At 41.5% G+C, this 21,866-nt stretch overlaps 2 protein-coding genes across 5 annotated transcripts in view; one reads left to right on the forward strand and one right to left on the reverse strand.

Moving 5' to 3' along the window:
• The window catches only part of LOC136431529 (metabotropic glutamate receptor 3-like), a 31,530-nt gene extending 15,365 nt beyond the window's left edge, over window positions 1–16,165 (forward strand). For all 3 annotated transcript variants that reach the window (XM_066422937.1, XM_066422936.1, XM_066422938.1), the window contains 7 exons: window positions 424–637; window positions 1,535–1,729; window positions 2,482–2,652; window positions 11,580–11,681; window positions 12,308–12,535; window positions 12,981–13,389; window positions 13,795–16,165. In XM_066422937.1, coding sequence (XP_066279034.1) covers window positions 424–637; window positions 1,535–1,729; window positions 2,482–2,652; window positions 11,580–11,681; window positions 12,308–12,535; window positions 12,981–13,389; window positions 13,795–13,940 — 1,465 coding nt within the window. In that variant the 3' untranslated portion in view covers window positions 13,941–16,165. The remainder of the gene's footprint in view (window positions 1–423; window positions 638–1,534; window positions 1,730–2,481; window positions 2,653–11,579; window positions 11,682–12,307; window positions 12,536–12,980; window positions 13,390–13,794) is intronic.
• Window positions 16,166–17,332: 1,167 nt separating this feature from the next.
• Window positions 17,333–21,866, reverse strand: part of LOC136431565 (chromatin assembly factor 1 subunit B-like) — a 48,903-nt gene continuing 44,369 nt past the window's right edge. Inside the window, exons 9-14 of one of the 2 annotated variants that reach the window (XM_066422940.1) lie at window positions 21,587–21,756; window positions 21,097–21,194; window positions 19,560–19,713; window positions 18,743–19,330; window positions 18,319–18,395; window positions 17,333–17,875 (exon numbers count right to left, since the gene is read on the reverse strand). In XM_066422940.1, the coding sequence (XP_066279037.1) occupies window positions 17,781–17,875; window positions 18,319–18,395; window positions 18,743–19,330; window positions 19,560–19,713; window positions 21,097–21,194; window positions 21,587–21,756 (1,182 nt within the window). In that variant the 3' untranslated portion in view covers window positions 17,333–17,780. Of the gene's footprint in view, window positions 17,876–18,318; window positions 18,399–18,742; window positions 19,331–19,559; window positions 19,714–21,096; window positions 21,195–21,586; window positions 21,757–21,866 lie in introns of both variants that reach the window. The other variant, XM_066422939.1, reaches the window with a different exon arrangement.

Here is a 21,866-nt window from a genome sequence, read left to right on the forward strand (position 1 = left end):
TCGATGTCGTACATCTAACAGATACATCTTGCAACAGTCCAGTAAAAGGTTTGACCGGGATACTGCCAAAGTTCGAGCACATATCTACACGAATTACACTATATCCATACGGCTTCGAATTCTAGATCTCTGGCAATGGAATGCACTGGAATATGGTAAAAATAAGAATACAGTGAGGCTGCCAAACTGTATGCGTCTATCTACAGAATTTACTTGGGATATCGTACTCCTGCCTGGATACAACTGGCAAATTTTCACTTGCGAAGATACTGATATTGGCCGGGTTTACACACGCATTTCCAAGTACATGTACACTCGGCGCACACTCCAAGTGTACTAAAGATGCGTGTATAAACCCTACCATTATCTAAGAATTGCATTCTAACCATATGCGGCTACGAATTCTCTGCCCATGTGTTGTAGATTCGGCCCAGTCAGCCGCAGCAGGACCATCGTGAGCGCGCTGGAGCAGACGCCGGAGTCCATCTGTAGCCGCCCGTGTGATTACGTGGCCGGGAACGTCACCGTCCCGAGTAAGGACAGCGCCTGCTGCTGGACCTGCGCGCCGTGCCGCAGTAACGAGATCGTCACGAACGTCGACATGCCCACCGAGACGTGCACGCCGTGTAATGACGAGGTACAGACATACATGTATCTATTTACTTTCTATTCAAGGAAAACATCAAATATTACAAATAAATGGACAAACACAAAGTACCTCATTGAAAAGGAGTGACTGAATACATGTAGATACATAAAAATGCCTAGTTTATACGTGAGTCCAAACTCCTCTCACAGAGAGGAGAAAAAGAATTTATTTATAGGTTCGGCATGAACACGTAGTTACATGAACAGCCAGGGTTGCCAAAAAAGCGAATGGCTATCTTAAGGGCTAACCCTGGGAGAAAATACAATTAATAGGTTATACACAATTAAAAATTTACGTCGTATTTACATTGAATCATACGTCATACATCTTATACACAAGTTGTAGTATTACAAAATAAGACATCTAACATATGAGAATTTCCGAGTACTTACAAAGTTAACGAGGTACAGACATATATCTCACTTACTGTTTGATTGGTGCAAGATAGGTAGATAACTGATATAGCTTGTACATCCGACGATATACATGCCGTTAAAATTGGCTGTATATTTCAACATCATCATTCAGTAACCTTCTCATTTGTTCATTGGCATGTATTCAATAGCTATATATACCCACCATTAATCTAACTATACATTTAACCATTGTACGAGAAGTTGAAAACAATCCATAGCTCATTTACGGGACAATTGGAGCTTAAAAAGTCCTGTCAGAAATCATCACAGTAAATATATTGTTTTATGGCTATTGCCATACCCGGCCAGGGCGGATGTACAGAATGTCCAAATTTAAGAAACCAAGTCTAAACCTCCGCAACATGGGTAGTCGTGTCAAGAAACAATGCACAAGAACAACATGACAGTACATATCGTTTCTTTTTTTTCGCAAGCAGATAAAAAATCAAGTGCCACTTTTTTTTTTCAGTCGTCTATTGAAACCCAAAACTTCACGTGGCCAGACCCCGAAGACCGGACCCGATGCTTGCCTATCCCGGCCACACACCTGAACTGGCACGACGGCATCGCCATACTGCTGGTCGTCCTGGCCTGCCTGGGCGTGGTCCTCACCATGGTAACGCTGGTCACATTCACCGTCAACAACGAACACAAGCTCATCAAGGTTTGTTTGCTTTATATTTATTTTATCAGGCCTAAAAGTCACTTTTCAATGTGACTTGGGCTTTAAATCAACTCAAAGTTACAACAAAGCTAATTTTAAAAAGTTACGCAACTCACAAAATGCTACAAAAAAAGAAAAGAAAATATACTGTCATACTGTCATATATCCTAAAATTCAAATCACTGATTTTGGCCCACTGAGTAAGCAGATTTCTATGTAGGTCAACCCGTATTTTAGCGATGACTGATTGGTATGACTAAGGCTAAGGTCAGAGTTCACGTTGATGTTTATTCCCAGGCGCAATCAGACTGACGTGAGGTCAAGGGTTTATGTTCGATCAGCAGAACGTGAATGCATTAATCATCGATGGGTCAGAGGTCAATTTCAGGATCAAAAAGCAAACATATCCCCATATTTCTGTGACACCATTTTCTAGATACGGGCAGCATGTAAACACTAATGTAACAACACAAAAATCAAAATGTTAAAGTCAAACACGTGGACTAAAAGTTTTAAATCTACCTTGAAAAACATGCCAACTGCATGTGTCTTTCTAAACCTCTGACCTCCCAAGTTTTATTCATTCTTTTTGTGCACACTGATATAATTCATTGTTTGTGTATACTGGGTCCTCTTGACAAACAATTCGTAAGAATTTAATGGTGCCACCTAACTGTCTATACATTGATGTTGCTTACCTTGATAATTTGCCCACCAAAAAGTCTATGCTAAAGACCTACATGTTTACTCAGGCTTGCAACAGAGAGCTTTCCTACATCATCATCCTGGGCGTAATGCTTGAGTTCGTGGTGGTGTTCTGTTTCGTGGCTGAACCGACCCCCGGGACCTGTACCTCCACCAGACTGCTCTTCGGTCTCAACTTCACTCTCATCTACGCACCGCTGGTCACCAAAACTAACCAGGTAAGAAGTTTTTTGTTATTCCTGACTTATTTTATGCGATAGAACCATATGGTTGCTCAGAAAGCACTACCAAGTCGTAACCTTGTAACAGCTACGACAATCTACGTTTATTGGAGTAACATGGTAGTTAAATTCAGGAGGATCTAGATACAATTTTGGCAGAATCTTTGAAAAAAAAAGGATCAACCGCCAACAGAGGGTTACGCTTAAGTCACTTCTAAATGCAAATGAATGTGAAAAGCGAACTTTGTTTCACATTGCTAATGTACATCGCTGATAAACGTGAGAAAACTGATCAGTTGCTAGAAGCACAACTATCTTTAAAATGCTAAAGAACGTAGCATATTTACAAAGGTACTTATATCCAAGGAATGATAGAGTGACCATGGTGACAAGTTTGTTTGTGCTGATTGACAAGCGATACTGTACCATAAAGTCTATAGATACAGCCCCATCGTGTTGTCATTCTGAGATACGACGAGCAACTAAGGACTCTTTTACCTCATGAAAAGCTTGGTTTGGGTTACAAAAGTATTTTGTTATTTACATTTTCTGAGACATTCACACCTTTGACCTATATTACCCGATGGGGGCATTCCTGTGTTGTTGTGGTCAGAGTTACATAAGTTATACCAGCTCTTGTACAACTTGTACCAACTGTACATGTGCTACACCCTGAGCAGCCTTGCGATGAAGATCAATGTGTCGCATGACAAAAAATAATGCAAGTCATGTCGCGTCGCACAACATTGATTCAGAGGGCGAGACAAGCTGTTATTCCGGAGCTTGCAGACAATATTCAACAATGCCATCCATTTCGTTTTGGACAAGTCCATTGCAATTAACTAGCTCATCTCTCATGGCACTTCTGCTGTCTTTCAAACTAAGTTAAATGGCACCGTTACGTGATGAAAACTTCATCTGTTTTAAGATCAATTCTTAAACTTTGCCCCCCGGCTGTCAGGTGTGCAGACTCGGGGCAGAGTGATCTGTAGACAGCAAGCGACAATCTGTTCGGGAATTCGATTGCCCGGAGTCCCTTCCAATTAACCCAAATTCCTCATCTATATTCCGTTTGTCACATAATCTGACGGGTGAGTGCTCCCGTAGTCAACCATTCACAGCACTTGTCAGAGAGGGCTCGAAGTCCGGAGTACATGTTAACATGCGTGTCTATGTCCCCAATCTTACCATGTACTTTTACAAAGTCATTTGACAACTATAACGTTACAACACAAAATCGAACGCTGACTCAATACGAAACGTTCAGACTCAGAGGCAAAGTCAGCCGTTTTTTCAGTAGGTCGTTTTGTTTTCAATCAATGCTGTGTTCCCCTGTAATGGAAAAACGTGCGCGGCATTTATCGATTCCATCCTTGACAGGAGCTATACATCAAGTTGGCGATGCGGAAGCGAACTGTTAGCGATCACAACTTGTCTATTTGTCTTACCAAAGGGTATTTCTCGTCAGCGTTACGTTACGGGATCCTTCAGATATGCACCGCGGAACGAATTTCCGAAAATCGAAGAAGAACTGGTGCGGAGTTGAAGCTGTACTTTACATAAAACGAGGCATATCCACATGTTATGAGCAAATGGCTTTGACACGGGATTCGGTTATGGCAAATTCGATAAGCTTCATTTTGTATTTATCGACACCCTTCAGCGGGGCATTCATTATATACGGAAGATTTATCATTAGACAGCGATTTCTCGCTGACGTTGCTTCTGGTAAGGTTGCCTACGCAGCATCTCTACGTTTTAGGCACTTGTCGGATCAAATGCCTCTAAAATCTTCATGATGCAAAATTACAGCCACTTTAGCTATATCTAGTTCAGATTCGTAGTTTTAGGATCTATGTCAGATCTTATCAATGTTTAGCTTCGCATTTTTAAGACCGAAAAAGCCTGAAAGTGAGTCAACATAAATCTTTTAACAATATATACAGGTGTATTGGCATTCAAGTCACTTCGTCAACTAATTTCAGAAGCTAAGTTGTACCAAGTCGCGCTTTTGAGTAATCAAAATTACGTTTAATATTTGAATTTTGCTAAGCCAAAACGTTATATGTGACATCAGAAATGAATGAGAAATTATGCCCTTTTGATCTTTAAAGATGAATTATTATGGACTATACGAAATCCATCATCGGTTCAACCGTTGTTCTGAAACTTAAAGTGATTCAATCTATCTAGAAACCCTTCAACCATTATATAGGACATGGCTATTTTCCTGGACCATATCGCCCCAGTTCTGTCGAGATGTTTGAAAGATGCCACTGAATTCAATTAACCGAATAGACTCAATCTAATTAACAAAGATTGGTATCATCATCGGACAAGTGGAAAGCCTTGCGGTTAATCAACTTGACCACAGGGCACACGCACTCAGCTCATCAACATCGTATCTAGAGAATGTAATTATTTCAACTTCAGGCTGACGCTCTTTATAAAGTTACTGTCACAACCGTAAATCTGACTTTCGTGTCTGTAGAAGTTCCAGCCTTCCATGTATTTTCCACGACTGATCATTACACCTTGCAATACCTTGTTCCCTATATTTCATGTATGCCCCAAACTAACCACCCTCAACATCTCCCATTGAGTCAAAGGCAATTAGCTCAAGGGTATGACCCAATAGAATGTCAATTAAAAAAATACAGGCATTGTCCACTATAGTTAATAGAGGATGAGCATAAATTGAACTTTTTACAGACACTGCTCAAAAGTTGCTGTTTATGAGAAAATGTCCATTATGTCTTCTATCTGGGTTGAACTTGTATGGCCGTAGACCCGTAGTTGGAAGAATGGGGATATAGCTCCAATCCTAAGTTCATTACCTCCGGAGGTAGAATTACTGCATCGATCGATTCTATCCGACCCCTCCCTCAAGTTCACAACCTCCTGTAACCTTCCAAATCTCTTTTATGTCAGTTCTGCTGGGAAATTACCTTTCTATGCTAAAAATCAATGAACCACATGATTTCATTATTTGCTCATTGACGTCTGAACTTTCAGGATATGAAAATGAACATTGCTTATACAGATTATTCAATGACCTTGACCTGTGCAGGTTATATAGAATTACCATTGAAGCTACAGTTACTTACATGGATTATTGCTATACGTTACCTTTCGACTTTCATGTAGTAAACGTAAGTATCGTTAGTCATGACCTTGCAGTAGTTTGCCTGTCAGCCATCCCAACGTTTGACTTTGAAAGACATAACGTGCAGAATGAATTTTGGTCATTACGGCTTAAAAAAAACATGGTATGTAATATGCGTCTCTAATTTCAGCTTGTAATCGGAATTGTAATCGTGGATCATTAAGCCTTAAGCCTGGATGTGTCAAACTGCCAAGTGGCTGGCGATGCATGCAGTTTCATGATTACAAGAGGCTGACCGTGTAACGTTTACGCTTCAAAACACAAAAGTCAGTGTTATCATGGAACACGGCAACACCAAACACGGTAACACCAAGCACGCTCAACAGCAGGGTCTATCAAATTTCGCATCTACTATTAGACTCTTAATGCACAATTTCCGAATCGCAATTGTTTATTGCTACAAAGATCACGTTATACAAAATATAAAGCGTTACTTATTCTACTTCTTTCAAATCAGACGTAGAATATAAACTATTTTGTTCTTTTTCTGCCTTTACATGTATACTATCCATGTGTCGCTGTGAGCATGAGCTTGAGACAACATTTCGATATTAATAACTTCAATAATGGTATAAACTTAATTGTGAATTCATGCCCGAGGTCTAATTGTAATCATGGTATACAACGTCGTTACACAATAAAACTGATTGTTTTTTCATCATTATTTTTTAACTTCTGCATAGAAATATACAGACACACATGGTACAGGCAGATCAATCAAAATAGATATATAATACAAAAACTAATAGCAAAAAAACAAAAACATGTCAAAACTGCAAAACAGAAATATAACAACCAGAAACAACAATTCCATACAAGTTTAAGAAATTTGCACAGAACATATAGGCTAGGAAATATTAATTGCTGTTAATCAGAACAATTGATTTATTAATCATATTAACAATATATATATAACTAATTGTTAACTACCTTGATGATATGCACGTCTCTATGATACTAACATAATACAAATGATAACCGTTTCTCACATAGTCTATGTCCTGGAAGTTAAACGAAAAAGAGAACCTGCCAACTACCCTAACTGAGTTGAGACAGTTCTGAGTTCTACGAGTACTTTCCCAAGGTCATATTCACGGACACAGCCATCCTCCATCTCACAAAGGTCACGAAATCCATCTGCAGAGCTATCAAGCCTCCAACAACGACACCAGGAAGTCAATTTGCTAGGCTTCAGTGGGTTTAATACCTGAAGGCTGTCTGATAACATGCCCCCTTTCAAGGCACAGTCGTTCTGGTCAGAGTACTTAACCATGTGGAACCTCAGTGATTCAAAACGGCCGTTATTGAAGGCAACGTTATGACAGGCTTATTTGGAAGTTATTACATGAGCCCCAAGGGTAATTGAAGTACACAATACTCATACGAAATATCCTACAAATAGATGTAACATGAAAACCCTGTTGATGCAATAGATGAAACTATAAGTGCGTGGCAATCAAATCAGTCAGTCGACCTTGAAGCTTTGCCTGAAATTGCTTATAGGAGAGGGCGAATATCAGGTCAGGCTATGTGTTCAAGTACGCGGGAAATCTGTATGAAGCCAAATCACCACCGTTACATTTCACATATATTACTTCTTAAGCTTTAAGTTTGGAGCTACGCTATATCTTAAGCTTTAAGATTGGTGATATTTCAGAACCAATATTTGAAATAATACATTTGAATATATATTGCTTTCCCATCCTAGATGGTCAGCCTTAACTAGCCAAAAACCGCGTATCGTCTTGTATGTACACGCGTGTTTGTGTTTGTATATTTGTGTTTGTGTATTTGCGTGTGTGTGTGTACATTTGTGTTTGAGGTTGTGTGTTTGGGTATGTACGTGATACGTCAGAAACTACTAATGCGTTTGCTACTGTCAATGGACCAAAATCTAAAATATTTGAAAGCTGATTTGATTGCTCACGTAAAAATGTATAAAACGCCATGTACTGACGTGAGTGGCCGTAATATACGGATGGTGATTTTACTTTTTTTCCGCTCTGTGTGCAGTACGTCCATCAAAATGGCTAAAATGTTCACTGGGGAGTCTGCACGGCTGCCTACCAAGCCCCTAGAGGTCATTTGCTTGGTTTACGATGTCCGCAAAAATACCCCCGGCCCTGCTCTATTATACCTTTACCCACCTCTTAACCTCAGCCGGCTCACAAAATGGGCCTTTTCTCCAGTTAAAGCACGGATAGATGCTCGTAAGGCCTTCGTGGTTAAAGGAGGATATCTGTTTGCAGGATATTTGCCGCCGGTTATCTGCGGTCACCTATGCTAAAACTTCGTTCGAGAAAGTTCGAAAAGACAGAGAGCTATGTCAGTTTGTCAGTGGTCGGTTGTGTACGAAACAAACACTAGTACTAGTCTGATACATGACAAAACCCTTACGCAAAGACTTGGTGTACATACTGATAAGTTTACGATGTCTTTTGACAGCCACTCCACGGAGTATGGCGAGTCTACTAGTGCAGTCGGTCCTTTTGTTGGCGAACTTTTTTGGCCCTTAGTTTACAATACACGCCAATCAGACTACTTTACCCATTCGGATTCTACATTGTAAAAGAATGCAAATGTAAGGTTGTGTACAGAAATGTGTAAACGCCGTAAAGCCGTGATTACAAATGTTACAAAGCCAACGACTGAAATGCTACACATGGCGAAAGTTGAGAATAACTCTGTGTGTACCCATGGAGGTTCTATTCACCCTGCTTGTTCTACCATTCATGATCTTCTGTTTAGGGATTTCCTCTAATACCAAAGTGGACATACATTTGGAATCTAGAAAAAAATAAAGTCCCTAGCCACCAGCAGCAAATGTACACAGAAATCCCTTAATACCTGTTTCCCTAACCCCATCACTCTTCTTGACTCTTTGATAGAAGTCCACTAAAAGGATTTACAGCGAGCTTTCAAGGATCTACTGATGGGGATTGTGAAAGCATTAGCGTCTCATTGACACACTTTCCGTGCGTCTAATAGCTTTAACAGCACGTGCCAGTGGTTGGACAAATGCTAGGAATCACTAAGCCGAGGAACACTTCTGATATCAACATCCCTTGTCAAGGGTTCTGTACGACGTTCTGGTAGGCATTTCTGCTGCCTAAATGTTAACATTTTCAACTGAACTTACGGAACTACTTACTAACTTACGATAGCTAGTCAGAGCGGTTAACTCCCACGTAGATAACGAATGGTATTGACTGTCATGAAAAAGTCACGATTCATGTATCTGCTAAGTTAACACCATTAGCAGACCATTCAACCAACTCAACAACTGCGGCGACCTCAAACAAGCCATTAGTCCAAACGAGAGATCTCGTTAGGATGGGAGAGCCCCAGCTGCCTGACCCTCTATATACCCATCGCGACGTTAGAGGCTTGATGGTGAAGCTTTCATTTTACCTTACGTTGGCAGCTCATTATGGACACCTCGGTGTCAAATATCGTATATATGTCTCTTTTTATTCTCAGTTGATTGAAGGTTCTTGCCGACAAATGTTTGAGTACTCCCTGATGTCAGAACACTGAAGACGTACTCTGAAAACGTTGTAAGGCTGTGCCTCTGCATTTTGTTTGAACCTTTGTCTATTCATCATGCGAAGCTCAAATCGGCCTGCAGGCCGCTTTTCATTGAGGCCATGAGGGAAGAGTCAGGCAAGATATAAAGCAAGGACCCTACTCCTACTCTGACCTTTCATTCGCTCAGGATAGTACCAATTATTACATAAACAGTAATCCTCACTTTGGCAACATGTAAGTTATAATGTGCTTGCGTCAAAACATATCGTTTGAGAGGAAGTACTTTAACATACATTCTTAGATGTCTCCTGAGATCGGGGTTTAGTTAAAATTAGAATCCTCCCTCACCATAAGGTGTATAGGGCGGTGCCCATCTCCGTTTCATGGCCCTGCGCCACACTGTGGTGTTTCATAAGTACGTACCATTTTTATAAAGTCGTTACACTACGCCTCTTGTCCAGAGGTGTCCAACCCGGGGCTTGAACCTGGGCCTTCTGGTTCAAGTAATTTGAACCAGATGTGGCTAGTAAGAGAAGCGCAGACCACTACACCACAGGGACACCCCCGAGATCGGGGTAAGATAATATGAAGCTATTTTTGACCAATCATCCCCCTTTGGGAAAATATACATACATACATACATAGAGAATACATATACCGTAGTAGAATACAGATCTTCACAGATATATATATATTCCCCAAAGCGGGATCGATGATCGGTGTTAATTTTTTCCAAAGGCTCTGTCAAGATCTGTATTCTACTGATCACACATATTTGCGCTGTGGAAGTTAATATGTCTAGTTGATGGCCCCAACCACGGCGGTGTATCTACGAGTACATTACATATCAAGCATTCGACTTTTCTCCAGCCTTTGCGCACCAACTCGACCTCTTTTACCAACAACTCAAAATGGCCCATTGACAATGTGTCCATCATCAGTGGTTGCCTCGTGCCGTTCATAACGATGTCAATGAGGTACTTGGCTTCGTTTTACCACCAATCTTTCCCATCTAGAGTTGTATCCATTTTCTCATCCCTACACCGAAGGCTAAAGATCACTGATTGCCTTCTGAAGTAACAACACGAGTATCTACCATGTAAAAGCTTTATGCCCGGAAGAGCGAAGTGAAGTGTATTGCTGACAAAATTGCTCTGGGTGCGCATATATTCCCAGACGCTCTTTCAAACGGCACACAAGCAAAAATCACGTTAATGGCACACAATAAGACTTCGAAGTTCGGATAAGAATCACATAATATTCTTCTAAAGTTGGAAAATATGGGTATGACTTGTATAACTCATTAAAATTGTGCGGTAAGATTAAACACATCACCACATTACATGCGTAGCTCAAAGCAAAAGGCCACAGAGGACAGAAAATAATAGGTTTCTTCATTTTCTGTACACCGAAATGATGCATATGACGCCAGCAAAAGCGTACCGCATCATCGAACGGAGGCGATAACGTGTTGTAAGTGCTGTTTAAATGTTAAACTGCGCTATCTTCACAATCCCATAAGTTCACAAGGCACCCTGTCGCTTCAGAATACGATCATTATTATGAGACGGGTGCTTAAGTTGAACGTTCTTTCAACGCTAATCGTACACGAGTGAAGCCTATAATTAGACATACAATAGGTCTAAATTGCTGTCACGCATTCAAAACACCGCCAGCTTTCAAACACTCAGTACGTTTAAAAGGACACAGATGTGATGAGTGTGGCCGGATCTTGTTTTGGTTCAAAGACACTGATCTTAAGGTGAAATGTCAAAAGTTAAAATGTCAAAAGTTAAAATGTCAAAAGTTACAGATTGACGTTCGTTACTCAGGTTCACCCTCCTCTGGCACGGCTGAATGCGCTCGGCAAACCCTCCCGGCATCAGCCCTGCTATTCTGCCCCCTGATTCTGGCTCCTGGCGACGTAACTGACAGTTGCTCATGAATGATTATGAGCTAGCCTTATTTGGCACAAACAGCCGTTATTTTGTTCTGAACCAGCGATGTAAGACGCAACCTGATTGGCTGATAGCTTCCCAGTGACCTTTGCTGTTTTCCACAAGAAGAGCTTGTGCCAATCCTCTGATTGGCTGAAAGCTGTTTTGGGGATGACGTCGCCAGGAGCCAGAATCAGGTGTTAGATATCAGGGTAAAAATTTGGATTGCACAGAGCAACACACAACTCACGTCATTATTACATCTCAAAATCATAACAATTTACATTTTGCAGGTTTACCGTATTTTCCGAAGCGGTAGAAGATCCGTCAAGAGACCGAAATTCATCAACAGCCAGGCACAGGTCGTCATCGCCTGTATTCTCATGGTCGTTCAGGTCAGTACACGTACATACCGTACCGTAAACTCATAACGAGTCAAAATATACTAGATTCTTGGCTTGGGTGGACGTAGTCTGTGTATTAAAGTTCATGCAGGTTAGTACATCGTAATCATAGTGCTAATCCCAATGCTCCGTCGTGTGGTGTGTACACGTGCCATGATTGAGCCAGTCAGATGACCTTAATGTGCTTCAACGGATGTAAACTTCAAGTCAGCCTGTTGCCAGGGCCTACAAAAAAAGCTATTCGGCACTAGGCCAGTATGCTCCCGAGGAAACTCTCTCTGAGCCATCCCGAGGATAGCGTTAGTTAGTTCCTCATGGGGCTGCGGGTAAAGTTCCCTCACGGGGCAAGTTGGCTCTGAAGCCGAAGGGCTGGTCCATGTATGCCCTGGCTACAGCAATCTGGCTCCAAGGTTTAATCAGATGAAGAAGCGTACAACGTCATTCAGAAGAGCAGAGATTGTTTAGTATAAGACAGAGTCTGACTATAATGAAGCTACATATACAATACTCTACAAACTACTAGTCAATATTCTTATGAACACTAACCTGAAATCACCTATACTAATTCTACGAGTTACAATAGATATTCCAGAACTAACTCTACTCTATTAACACAGGTTATACTAACATGCATGGGGTTCATCCTGGTGTCGCCGACGGAAGTGACAAGGGACATGCCGGTACTTACAGAGAAGCTGGTGGAGCTGCAGTGTGGACAGCACGTGTACGAACTGGTGGCCACCCTGGTCTACAACGTACTGCTGGTGCTGGTATGTACCTACTACGCCATCATCACCAGAAACCTGCCGGATAACTACAACGAGTCTCGCTTCATCAGCTTCCAGGTGCGTTCTGTTCTGTTCTGTATGAGTCAAAACCTTCCAACCTCCCTTATGGCTACAGAAACGGCCAGCAAGTCGAACAACTTTCTTTCACTGTTTTCTTTACGGAAGAGCTGAAATGGGAGCGGTTTCATACTTGAGGATTATTAGATCCCATTACTTTACAGATCTTATCTTCTTCGTTCGGGGCTATAGCGCTAATTGGCTGGTTTGCGGCCCAGAGTCACATTTCAACGCCTTTGACGTCCTCCTAAAGAGCCATGCCATCATATGACAGGTCTATTATATAGTTTTACATTAGTCATCACTGCACGAATATGGCACTCACACGGCTTATGTTGATGGAAGACTCTTATTGATAACTTAAAAAATCGATTCTAGACTTTCAATACTCCTATGATCATGACTCCTGTGCTTACCATACATGTATCGGTTCCCTCACTCCCAGGTCTACACAACCCTGGTGATCTGGCTGGCGTTCGTCGCGACGTTCTTCACTGCCAAGTCCGCCCGCTACCGAACAGTCTACTCCTGCATGGCCATGATCCTGAACGCCTTCACTACCCTCATCTGCTACTTCTCGCCAAAGCTCTACGGGGTGTACTTCGTCAACCAAAGCGACATGAACGTCCAGGGCACGTCCCTGAGAAATCCCACCGTGACAACGCCAGACGCCACCACGGCTGCAAAGAGTCCTGGTTCCATCACGGCAGCCGGCAACTTCTCACGATCACCGTCTGCAGTTGCCGGGCCGCAGGGTCCGAACGTCTCTGCGACGCTGGAGCACACACAAGACGGCCAAGTCCCAAAGAGCGACGTCAAGGACACGGAGAACGACATCAAAAAAGTTGTCAATGGTACGCAACAATACCTAGTCTCTCACCTCACCTATCCCTTGACCTCTTTGTGGGTAGTTAGGGTACCGTGACTAGTTGCTTTACATGGCAGAAAAAGTTGTGGACAATGTCTGGTAACGCTTTATGGAGACGGGGGTTGCTTCAGGGAACATTTCAGTGGGTTGCTCTCGTGTCCAGTATATGTATATGACAGCTGGTAGCAATCTAGATAGATTCAGCCTAGTCGAGCTATTCATTCGATTCTTTCTAGGGCAACTGAGTATGCCCCAAACGATCAGAAGTTCTTATGTTATGCCCTATGGCACTGTTAATGGTTCTTTGCATTTTACATCGCATCCAAAGCTCGATTCGTACCTGGTAACGAAAACTGATCTTCATGGACACTTTTTTGTAATATTTTCACAGGAACAATAGATTTGGATGGCGTGGAAGGGACCGACGCCGACGCTACCATCATCGTAAATGGCACGTGCACGACGGATGATTCAGAAGACCCGGGGTTTGTGAAGTCACGAGTGGTGATAAAAGAAATGGAGGGGACGCAAGTTTGAGGCCATACAACGCTGAAGTCCCCGTTCGGGTTGCTAATAGTCCAGCATCCCTGTCCATGTAGCCGTATGACCACATCTCATGACATAACTCTCATGTAGGTCAGCAAGTTTATACGACCTTACTGTAGGTCAAATACGGCCCTAACAATAGGACTATCGAGCCGTGGGCTGGTCAAGATAAAGGAAGAGGGCAACAGTTTGTCAGAAAAGCAGTGCTGTTGTTTGTTAGACTTGAAGTCAATCTGTGTTGGTAGTGAATATAGCACATAGCTAAGACTTTGTCACAGCACAATAGGTGCGTATATCGAATTTCCAACTGTCCTGCTACAATCTTCTTCAAATGACCAATCCTCAGGAGACCGTCAGCCATAACACAACAGAGACGGCGGGCGATACAATCTTCCTGGCACTTCTGACCAGTCGCTAACGCCACGAGTCGGTAAGGTCACGTGATAAGTTGATCGGTCATTTGGATTCAGTAGAAGAACAGTTTAAAAATCGATGCTCTATGAAATTAGCCTGTGTTTACACAAGCTCTCGGCCGGAGGTTAATGACCCCCACCCCGATTTTGTCAGGCTACTGTGCAATGTGTTAGAAAGTTGTAACTTTGCACTATGTTGTTTGGTATGTATGTCGAACTCATCGGCAGTACAGTATATATATACGGCAGTTATCAAAGAATGTAAAGTGGTGTTCGACGTAGTTATAACAAAGACAATGCAAACCAATGAAAAACCGCACCGTAACGATCCATTTCTTGTGTCAGTGAGCCTGCTTGTGGTGACGGCAGTTTGCGTGTTTTCCTGTCCACCATGTGTAAACAAGTCTCTACACTGTCTTAACCGAAGTGACTAGCCCGCAAGTTGGTCAAGCAACATGTGCGTTACAATGCATGTGTATTTTTCATGTATAGAGTTTATTCTTGGAGTGTGAAACATAGAACCTCAACGGCAGAACTAAATCCGGTGTTCTTGTAAAAAAAAACTCTTAAATCTAGTAGACGAGGCTCTTTAAAAGTGTGGAACTCACAAAAATGAGAAGAAAAAAAGTTCATGTAAAGTTGCAAGAGAGGTTCTTGTCCAAATGTTGTTACACCCTTGTCAGCAGTCTGTTGAAGCTTTAAGTGTAATGTATATGATGCAAAAGAGCGTTTTTCTACTGAAATAACGTAAGCAAAATGATGCACTGGTGTCTGCTGGAAAATGGAAATTTTAAAAGTAAAAAAAAAATTTCAAAACTGTATGGTGACCAGTGATTGTTAAAAATGCATGTCTCTGTCAACCATTTTCCATTTATCACAGTACATATCTGGTTGAAAATTAATTCATAGTACATTGAACTGAGCCATTGTTAATATCATTGGAGAACCATTTCATGGTAGCATGCAGTTGTTACAAATATTGCACTATGTACTCATATTGGCTAGTTTACGGGACCTAGCCTATTTCAAGAGGCTTTTATCCCAAAGACTTCATTGATTTGCAGTATATCCGGGTAAAGCTATAAAGTCTACTCCAATCAATAGCAGTTTATAACCTTTCTTGAGATGTGTATAATGTCTATCTATATTCATTTACCTTGCCACTTTTGTACTTAGTTTCCACTTAAATGTATATTCTTATATCAAACATCTTACAAGTATCGTTTTTCGAAGTCACCCACTGGATGTGATATACATGTAGGTGCAAATATCTCCTGGGATGAGATACTAGAACTTTGTATATGACCTTTGTACAGAGTTATTACACAATGTATATTACATGTCTGAGAATTAAAGAATAACAGAGAAGTGCTGTCTTCCTCTGAAGAAAAGAAACTCTCTTCCTGGCTTATTTTCTTTCTTATAGAAGGAATCTTTTGTCAGTTAATAAACAGAACAAGGAGTTAAACGCCTGTGAGGTGTTGGCAAGGGGGGGTGGCGGCAGAGGTACAGTACAAGTTTGATCACAAGCTAATAGAAAGTTAGAAAGTGTGAACCAGTGATGTCTCCAGGACTCGTCCCTCTGTCCCGGGAAGGAAATTTGCTTATTGGGACTGAAAAATATTTCACCCCATCCGTCCAAAAAATCTCAACTTTATCACATGAAATTGATGAAAATGTAGTTTCATACGCTGACAGATGGGTGGGATCTACAACTGGAGACAGCCCTTGTGTGAACAAAATGGGAACAGGGCAGAACCCAAAGGAATGACATGAAATAAATGAGCTGTTTGATAGAAAGAAGTGTGGTGTATCGAGATATAACTAAACCACCCAAGTGAACAAACGACTGTACAGAAATCTAACGCACTTTGCAGTAGGAGTGCTGCACTTAATTTGACAAGCCAATTTCTGCTGTAAAGGAAACCCGCTGAGCTAAAGCACAAGCTCTGAGCTCTGATGTATGAGCTCGTGTATTGTTGTTGTCAGTTCAATATTGGACTGGACCAATTCTAAGGGTCCACTGCAATTTCAAGACCCTTTGATTTGACTGTATTCACTGAGTTCTCAAACTCAGGAGCATTTCCCTAGGATAAGGCTATAATACAGGGCCTTGACTACAGAGAACTAGTTACACACTGTACTTCTGAATCTCCTGGAAAACTTTGAACACTGTAATGACTAAATCTCACCGATTCCAACATCACAGCGGAGAGCATGCAGTGAAGGTGATACGAAATGAATGCAAGAAATCAAACCAACCGGAATGCCTTACAGTCGCACTGTGAAACCTAATTTCCCAAGGGTTTTAAGTTCTGATAAAGTTTATGAAACAGCAGACATGTCAAAGTTGAGTAATAGGGAAGAGCAAGGAGGCAGTGACCGAAAGATAGTGGATGCTACCTACATTTGATCCTCCTGGAAAGCAAGGGGCCAGTTTCTGGCCTGAGCACGTAGGCATTTACACAATGTATCCAGTTGGTGGAGTAGCTTTTGTATTGTGTATCTTATTACCTGGATGTCTAACCTTCAACATAACATCCTTATAGGTTCTGTGGAGAATGGCTTAAAGAAATTGGATGAGCTCCCCAAGGCTTTGTAGAGCAATATGTAAGTCCTGCTATGGGGGAAAGTCTGAAATCTGATAAGGCAGTCTCAGATATTGGAACTGCAACTTTTAAGCTGTCACAAAAAAGTTATTTGTCTGTGACTCACTTTCTTCTTCTCACTTGACTGCAAACTTATTTTACATGCTATCTTTCCTGACGATCATTGGAGCATGAGACATTTTCTGATACAACACTAGAGTCGACTCGTGCATAAAATGGTATCGAGCATGCAGCTAAGTGTTAAAGTTCGTGAAGAAATACAGAATTTAACTCATCACAAGGATCATCAAGATCAAGTACACGCATCATCCACTAAAAAGTCTGCACAACTAAACCAACAAAACAACAATGCCACACAAAATTGATAAAGTCTTGGTTTACTTCAAATTTTCAAATCTACACTTGCACAACCACCTTCTATGTACATGGGAAAATCACAAGCTAACAATTCTCAATTCTACACAAGTTCTCATTTCTACAGTAATTTAATGATCAGAAAGTTTTACATGTAATTAGTAATCCATTCCAGTTTGTCCAACTCCAAAGCCATTGCAATGTAGACAACCACCAAGTGGACACTTGTAATTGTATGTGTGAAAACTTTAATTCCTTTAAGTTTTACACTTAATTGAAGCTTACTGGAACAAGAATGTAGAACTTTGGCTCCAATTGTTAAAAAATTAGTTTCTATACATCTTCAGCAATGATTTTGCATATTATCAATAATCATTAAAATGTCACTGATTAGTTTTATATGTTAAATATGAAAAAGGCATAATGGATCTTTGCTGTAATCTTCTTTAGCATCATTAAGGCTTTGTAATGTCTGTCTCCATAGGGGACGCTTCAGTATCTCCACTTCCAAGTGCTTCAGGTGTAACAGGTGGTGCAGCTGTAGAAGTGGCTGCAAATGAAAGATCGAAATAGTCAGTGTAAAACCTTGAGCCACTCTTTTGATTTTCTTGCCTTATTAATACACTGTTAGCGGGTTTCTTATGCCTTTGTACATAATTGTTGCTTGATTTAAAAAAAAAAAAGTAACAAGCTATACCAATTCATGGTGAGAGACACAGTGTTTCTCTGCCTGCATGTAATTGTGTGTGAAAAAACAACAGATGTGTAATAATGATAATAAAGTACCCATATAGCATCTTTAACAAAGTTTTGTTTTACACAAAGATTTTTTTGCATGTATGTTTGCTTGTTTAAAATAACTTTAATTTCTTTACTTCAAACCTCTCATTGGTGGCCATAAACACTTATCCATTCTACTTCAAGCTGTAATAGTTCCTGATGAGGTGCACCTGTTTATAAGTACTGTTATAAATCATGATGAAGTGCACTTACCTGCAGACTGGTTGGTAGCAGGGCCGCTGGCTGTCAGTGTTGTGAGGGCAACTCGACGAGGCTGTGAGCCTGACGTGCTGCTGTGAAAAGAAATAATTACTACTTTTGTATGCAAAATACTTAGACTCGAATCAATAAAGTTATGTCATCCATGCATATAACAAATTGATGCCCTGTGCCACCTGTTGCAAATAGTTAAATACGTAAAGTTAGATTCACGACTAGTTCTACCACCTCTGACTTCCTGCCAAGCAGCCACCTATCCAATCTACTTCCTGTAACTCTTACTGACAGTGCATTCAAATAACTACACACACCAACCCAAACGAACAAACGCACATGTGCAATGAAAACATAGACTCTGTACATGAAGTCAACTTGATTTTTCTTTTTGCACAGACAAAAGATAAGTAGTGGCATTCACCTGGGTTTACTCTCGCCACCAGAGCCCAATGTAGTGAAGGCTATTCTTCTTGGTGCTGTCCCCTGATTGGCTGATGATGGAGAAGCTAGCTGATTGGCTGAAGCTGCAGCCACTCCCTGATTGGTTGATGTGGGCTGTGCTGCCTGATTTGTTGATCCAGAAGCAGACTCTGCAGTCTGATTGGTTGTTACTGGCACTGCCTGGGTGCTTGAGGAACATTGGGGGCTTCCACTAGATGCTGGTTGGCTTGTTGTGCCGGCATTGCTCAGAGTTGTGAATGCAATTCTCCTGGCCCCATTAGAGCCACCTGCTGACCTTACCTGGATGGGATTAGCCTTTGGCACTGCAGCTGGCTGTTTATTGGCTGTCTCGTCATGGTTGCCATTGACAACCACAGGCTCTGGTGACTTCTGATTGGCTGTCTGAAGCTCAGTAGGCTTTTCATTGGCTAAAGGAGTTTCCCCCATTTTCTGACTGGTGACTTTTGGCTGCTGCTGAGATGGTGTTCCCAACTCCTCAGGGTCAAAGGTCACAAAGGTGCAGTAGCCATCTGTCGATGATATCATGAGGATGCTACCATCTTCTGACCTGCAGGGGGGATTTGAACTGTTTAGTAAAGAAAATAGACTTCACAAGTTTTACAAAACGGAAGAATTAAGGAAGAAATTTTTTCTTTTTCAAGACATTTTGTCAGGTTGTACAAAAACAAATTTCTGCCATGCAAGGATAAAAGCAATATCCTATTACCAATTCTGCAAACATATTCTATGAGATAAGAGGTTGCAGAAGACAGCAAAAACGTGTCACAGACACTTACCAGGCCAGGTCACTAAGCCTGTGGTAATGGATGTTGGAGATCAGTGCAAACGGTATGGTCTGCTGGGTGTCGTAAAAAAGCACAGAGTCCTCCGTCGCCACGGCAAACACGATACGGTATGGGAGATCAAAGAGTGGTTTGGTCAACTCTCCATCTACAGCACAGATCACACAACAAAATTCAAGGCCAATTCAGACAAAGACTGAATTGCTAATACATATGTAACACACAATCAACCTGTGATAATGTAGGATTAGCATTTAACGTTGGGTAACATAAATTCGTGGGGTACTTAAATTCGGGATTTTTCGAAAACGGGGTATTTAGGGATATGTGCTAGATGCAAAATCAGTAATACCGCTAGAAATGCAAACTTGACAGACTAACGTATTCAGAACACTGTCTGAAAAGCTTCGATAAGCATGCATTAGAAGGCGACGAGGACAAAAACTCTCCGTCTCTTATTGGAACAGTCTGAGGGCTTTGTGGGAGAATCACACTACATCGTTGTCGGCTGGTTTATAAGACAAATGTCACATCCGCTTCCTGCTAAACACAATCATTTACAAGACAACTTATTTTCTTAAAATTGCTGACCTGCAATTGGACTCTAAGTGTGATCAATCATCAAAACCCCTCTTTTTTGTTGCTACAACCTACGGCACGTGTATTTTCCCGCCGCCATATCATTACCCAGAATCCTGTTGTCAAGCAGACGACAAAGGTTTGTCAGGAACACTTTTTTGTCTAAATGTTGCGTGTGATTGTGGACTGAGGACGATATTTTCCTCAAAGTTTGCTCCTAACACAACAAGGAATACATGGACAAAGTAGTATTATCAATGCTACGGCATCCGGCTAACTTTCCATGAATAATGTACACGTTGCCATGACGGTGGATGTCGACTTTGACGTTCTATAGCTACCGACTCAACACACGGGTTGTTCCCGTAGGCCTGATGTGTGCGGTACGACCGTTTTTTCGTGTATTTCTTTACTTGGACACTTCTATATCCATAGCACTCTCCTCAAGCCAAGGATGGAACGAATAGCTGCTGTATAAAATGTAATTAGCGGTAAGATATTCAAGACGAATCTTCTCTCCCGAATTAATGTTCACCCCTGTCCGACAGCACCGTCATTGTGCGTGCGGCGGACGGTAGTTTCAAGTTGAAATATTATGGTGTCAGCACGACTAGAGACAAAATCTACCATATCTATGATTAGTGCAAAGATAGTACATGATACTGACAGAATAATAGAAAAAAAGGATGGTTTATTGTTCTGCTAGATTGACTTCAGTCAACCATTATCGGAAAAATCCCGAATTTATGTTACCCAACGTTACCAAAAAGAACACTGTTGCACAAAATGAACACATTTGCACACATCAAACAAGCTTGGTCTTTCCCTTGAAAAGACACTACAGTAGTATTTGCAGTACTGTAGAATGTTGCTAGATGATGCTCATAACAAAGGCAACAAAAGTTCAGGGAGTACCAGACTCAAGCAGATATATGAGAGCTACACAACAGACCTGACTCTCCATTTTTGGCTTTCCTGAGTTCAAAGTACACCGGACAGCAGCGTATGGCCACGGTAGGTTTCTGTGGTCCTGGGAGATGGGCAACTGGCCTGAGGGGGAAGGAAATTAAATTCTGTTATTTTCAGCAGGTGAAAGTGATCTCGATCCAGTTAAGCTCACTGAAGAGCTATTCTTCCACTGATCCAGTAGACAGACGCTATGTACAGTTTTTAAACATTCATTATTCTCTGGAAATTCACCGAAATCATCTTGACAAGCACAATGAACGGTGGACCATGGCTCAATGTCCAGTTCTAAGGAGTGCAACTCTTTCCATTAGCATGGATGTCAGGTAAGCAACACAGCCAGAATCAAACTCATGGCTTCTTGTTCCAGAGACAGGGCCACTAACCGCTGGACTACTGCACATAACCTAAGTATCACAGAAATCCAAAAATTAAACAAGGATGACATAGAGGAAATGAAAGCAAACAGAACTGACTTTGACATGGATGTCCGTGTGAAGATGTAACTGGAGTTGACCGTCTTGTCGTCCATCTCCACACACCCTGCAGGCGTCAGCATCAGCTCTCCGTCGGGGGTGAACGTCAGACGGCGCACAAACGAACCCATGGAGTCGTCATGGAACATCCGAGACACCTTCTTGTTGGTCTAAAGTGGTGAAGGGAGATTTAAAACTTAATCAACATACCAGTAATCAAAACTAGTACATGGAAAAGACAGCAGTAAGTTATACAAACTGTATCAACTTCTTGTACTAT

The sequence above is a fragment of the Branchiostoma lanceolatum genome, chromosome 1, assembly GCF_035083965.1.
Source record: "Branchiostoma lanceolatum isolate klBraLanc5 chromosome 1, klBraLanc5.hap2, whole genome shotgun sequence".
In the NCBI taxonomy this organism is placed as follows: domain Eukaryota; kingdom Metazoa; phylum Chordata; class Leptocardii; order Amphioxiformes; family Branchiostomatidae; genus Branchiostoma; species Branchiostoma lanceolatum.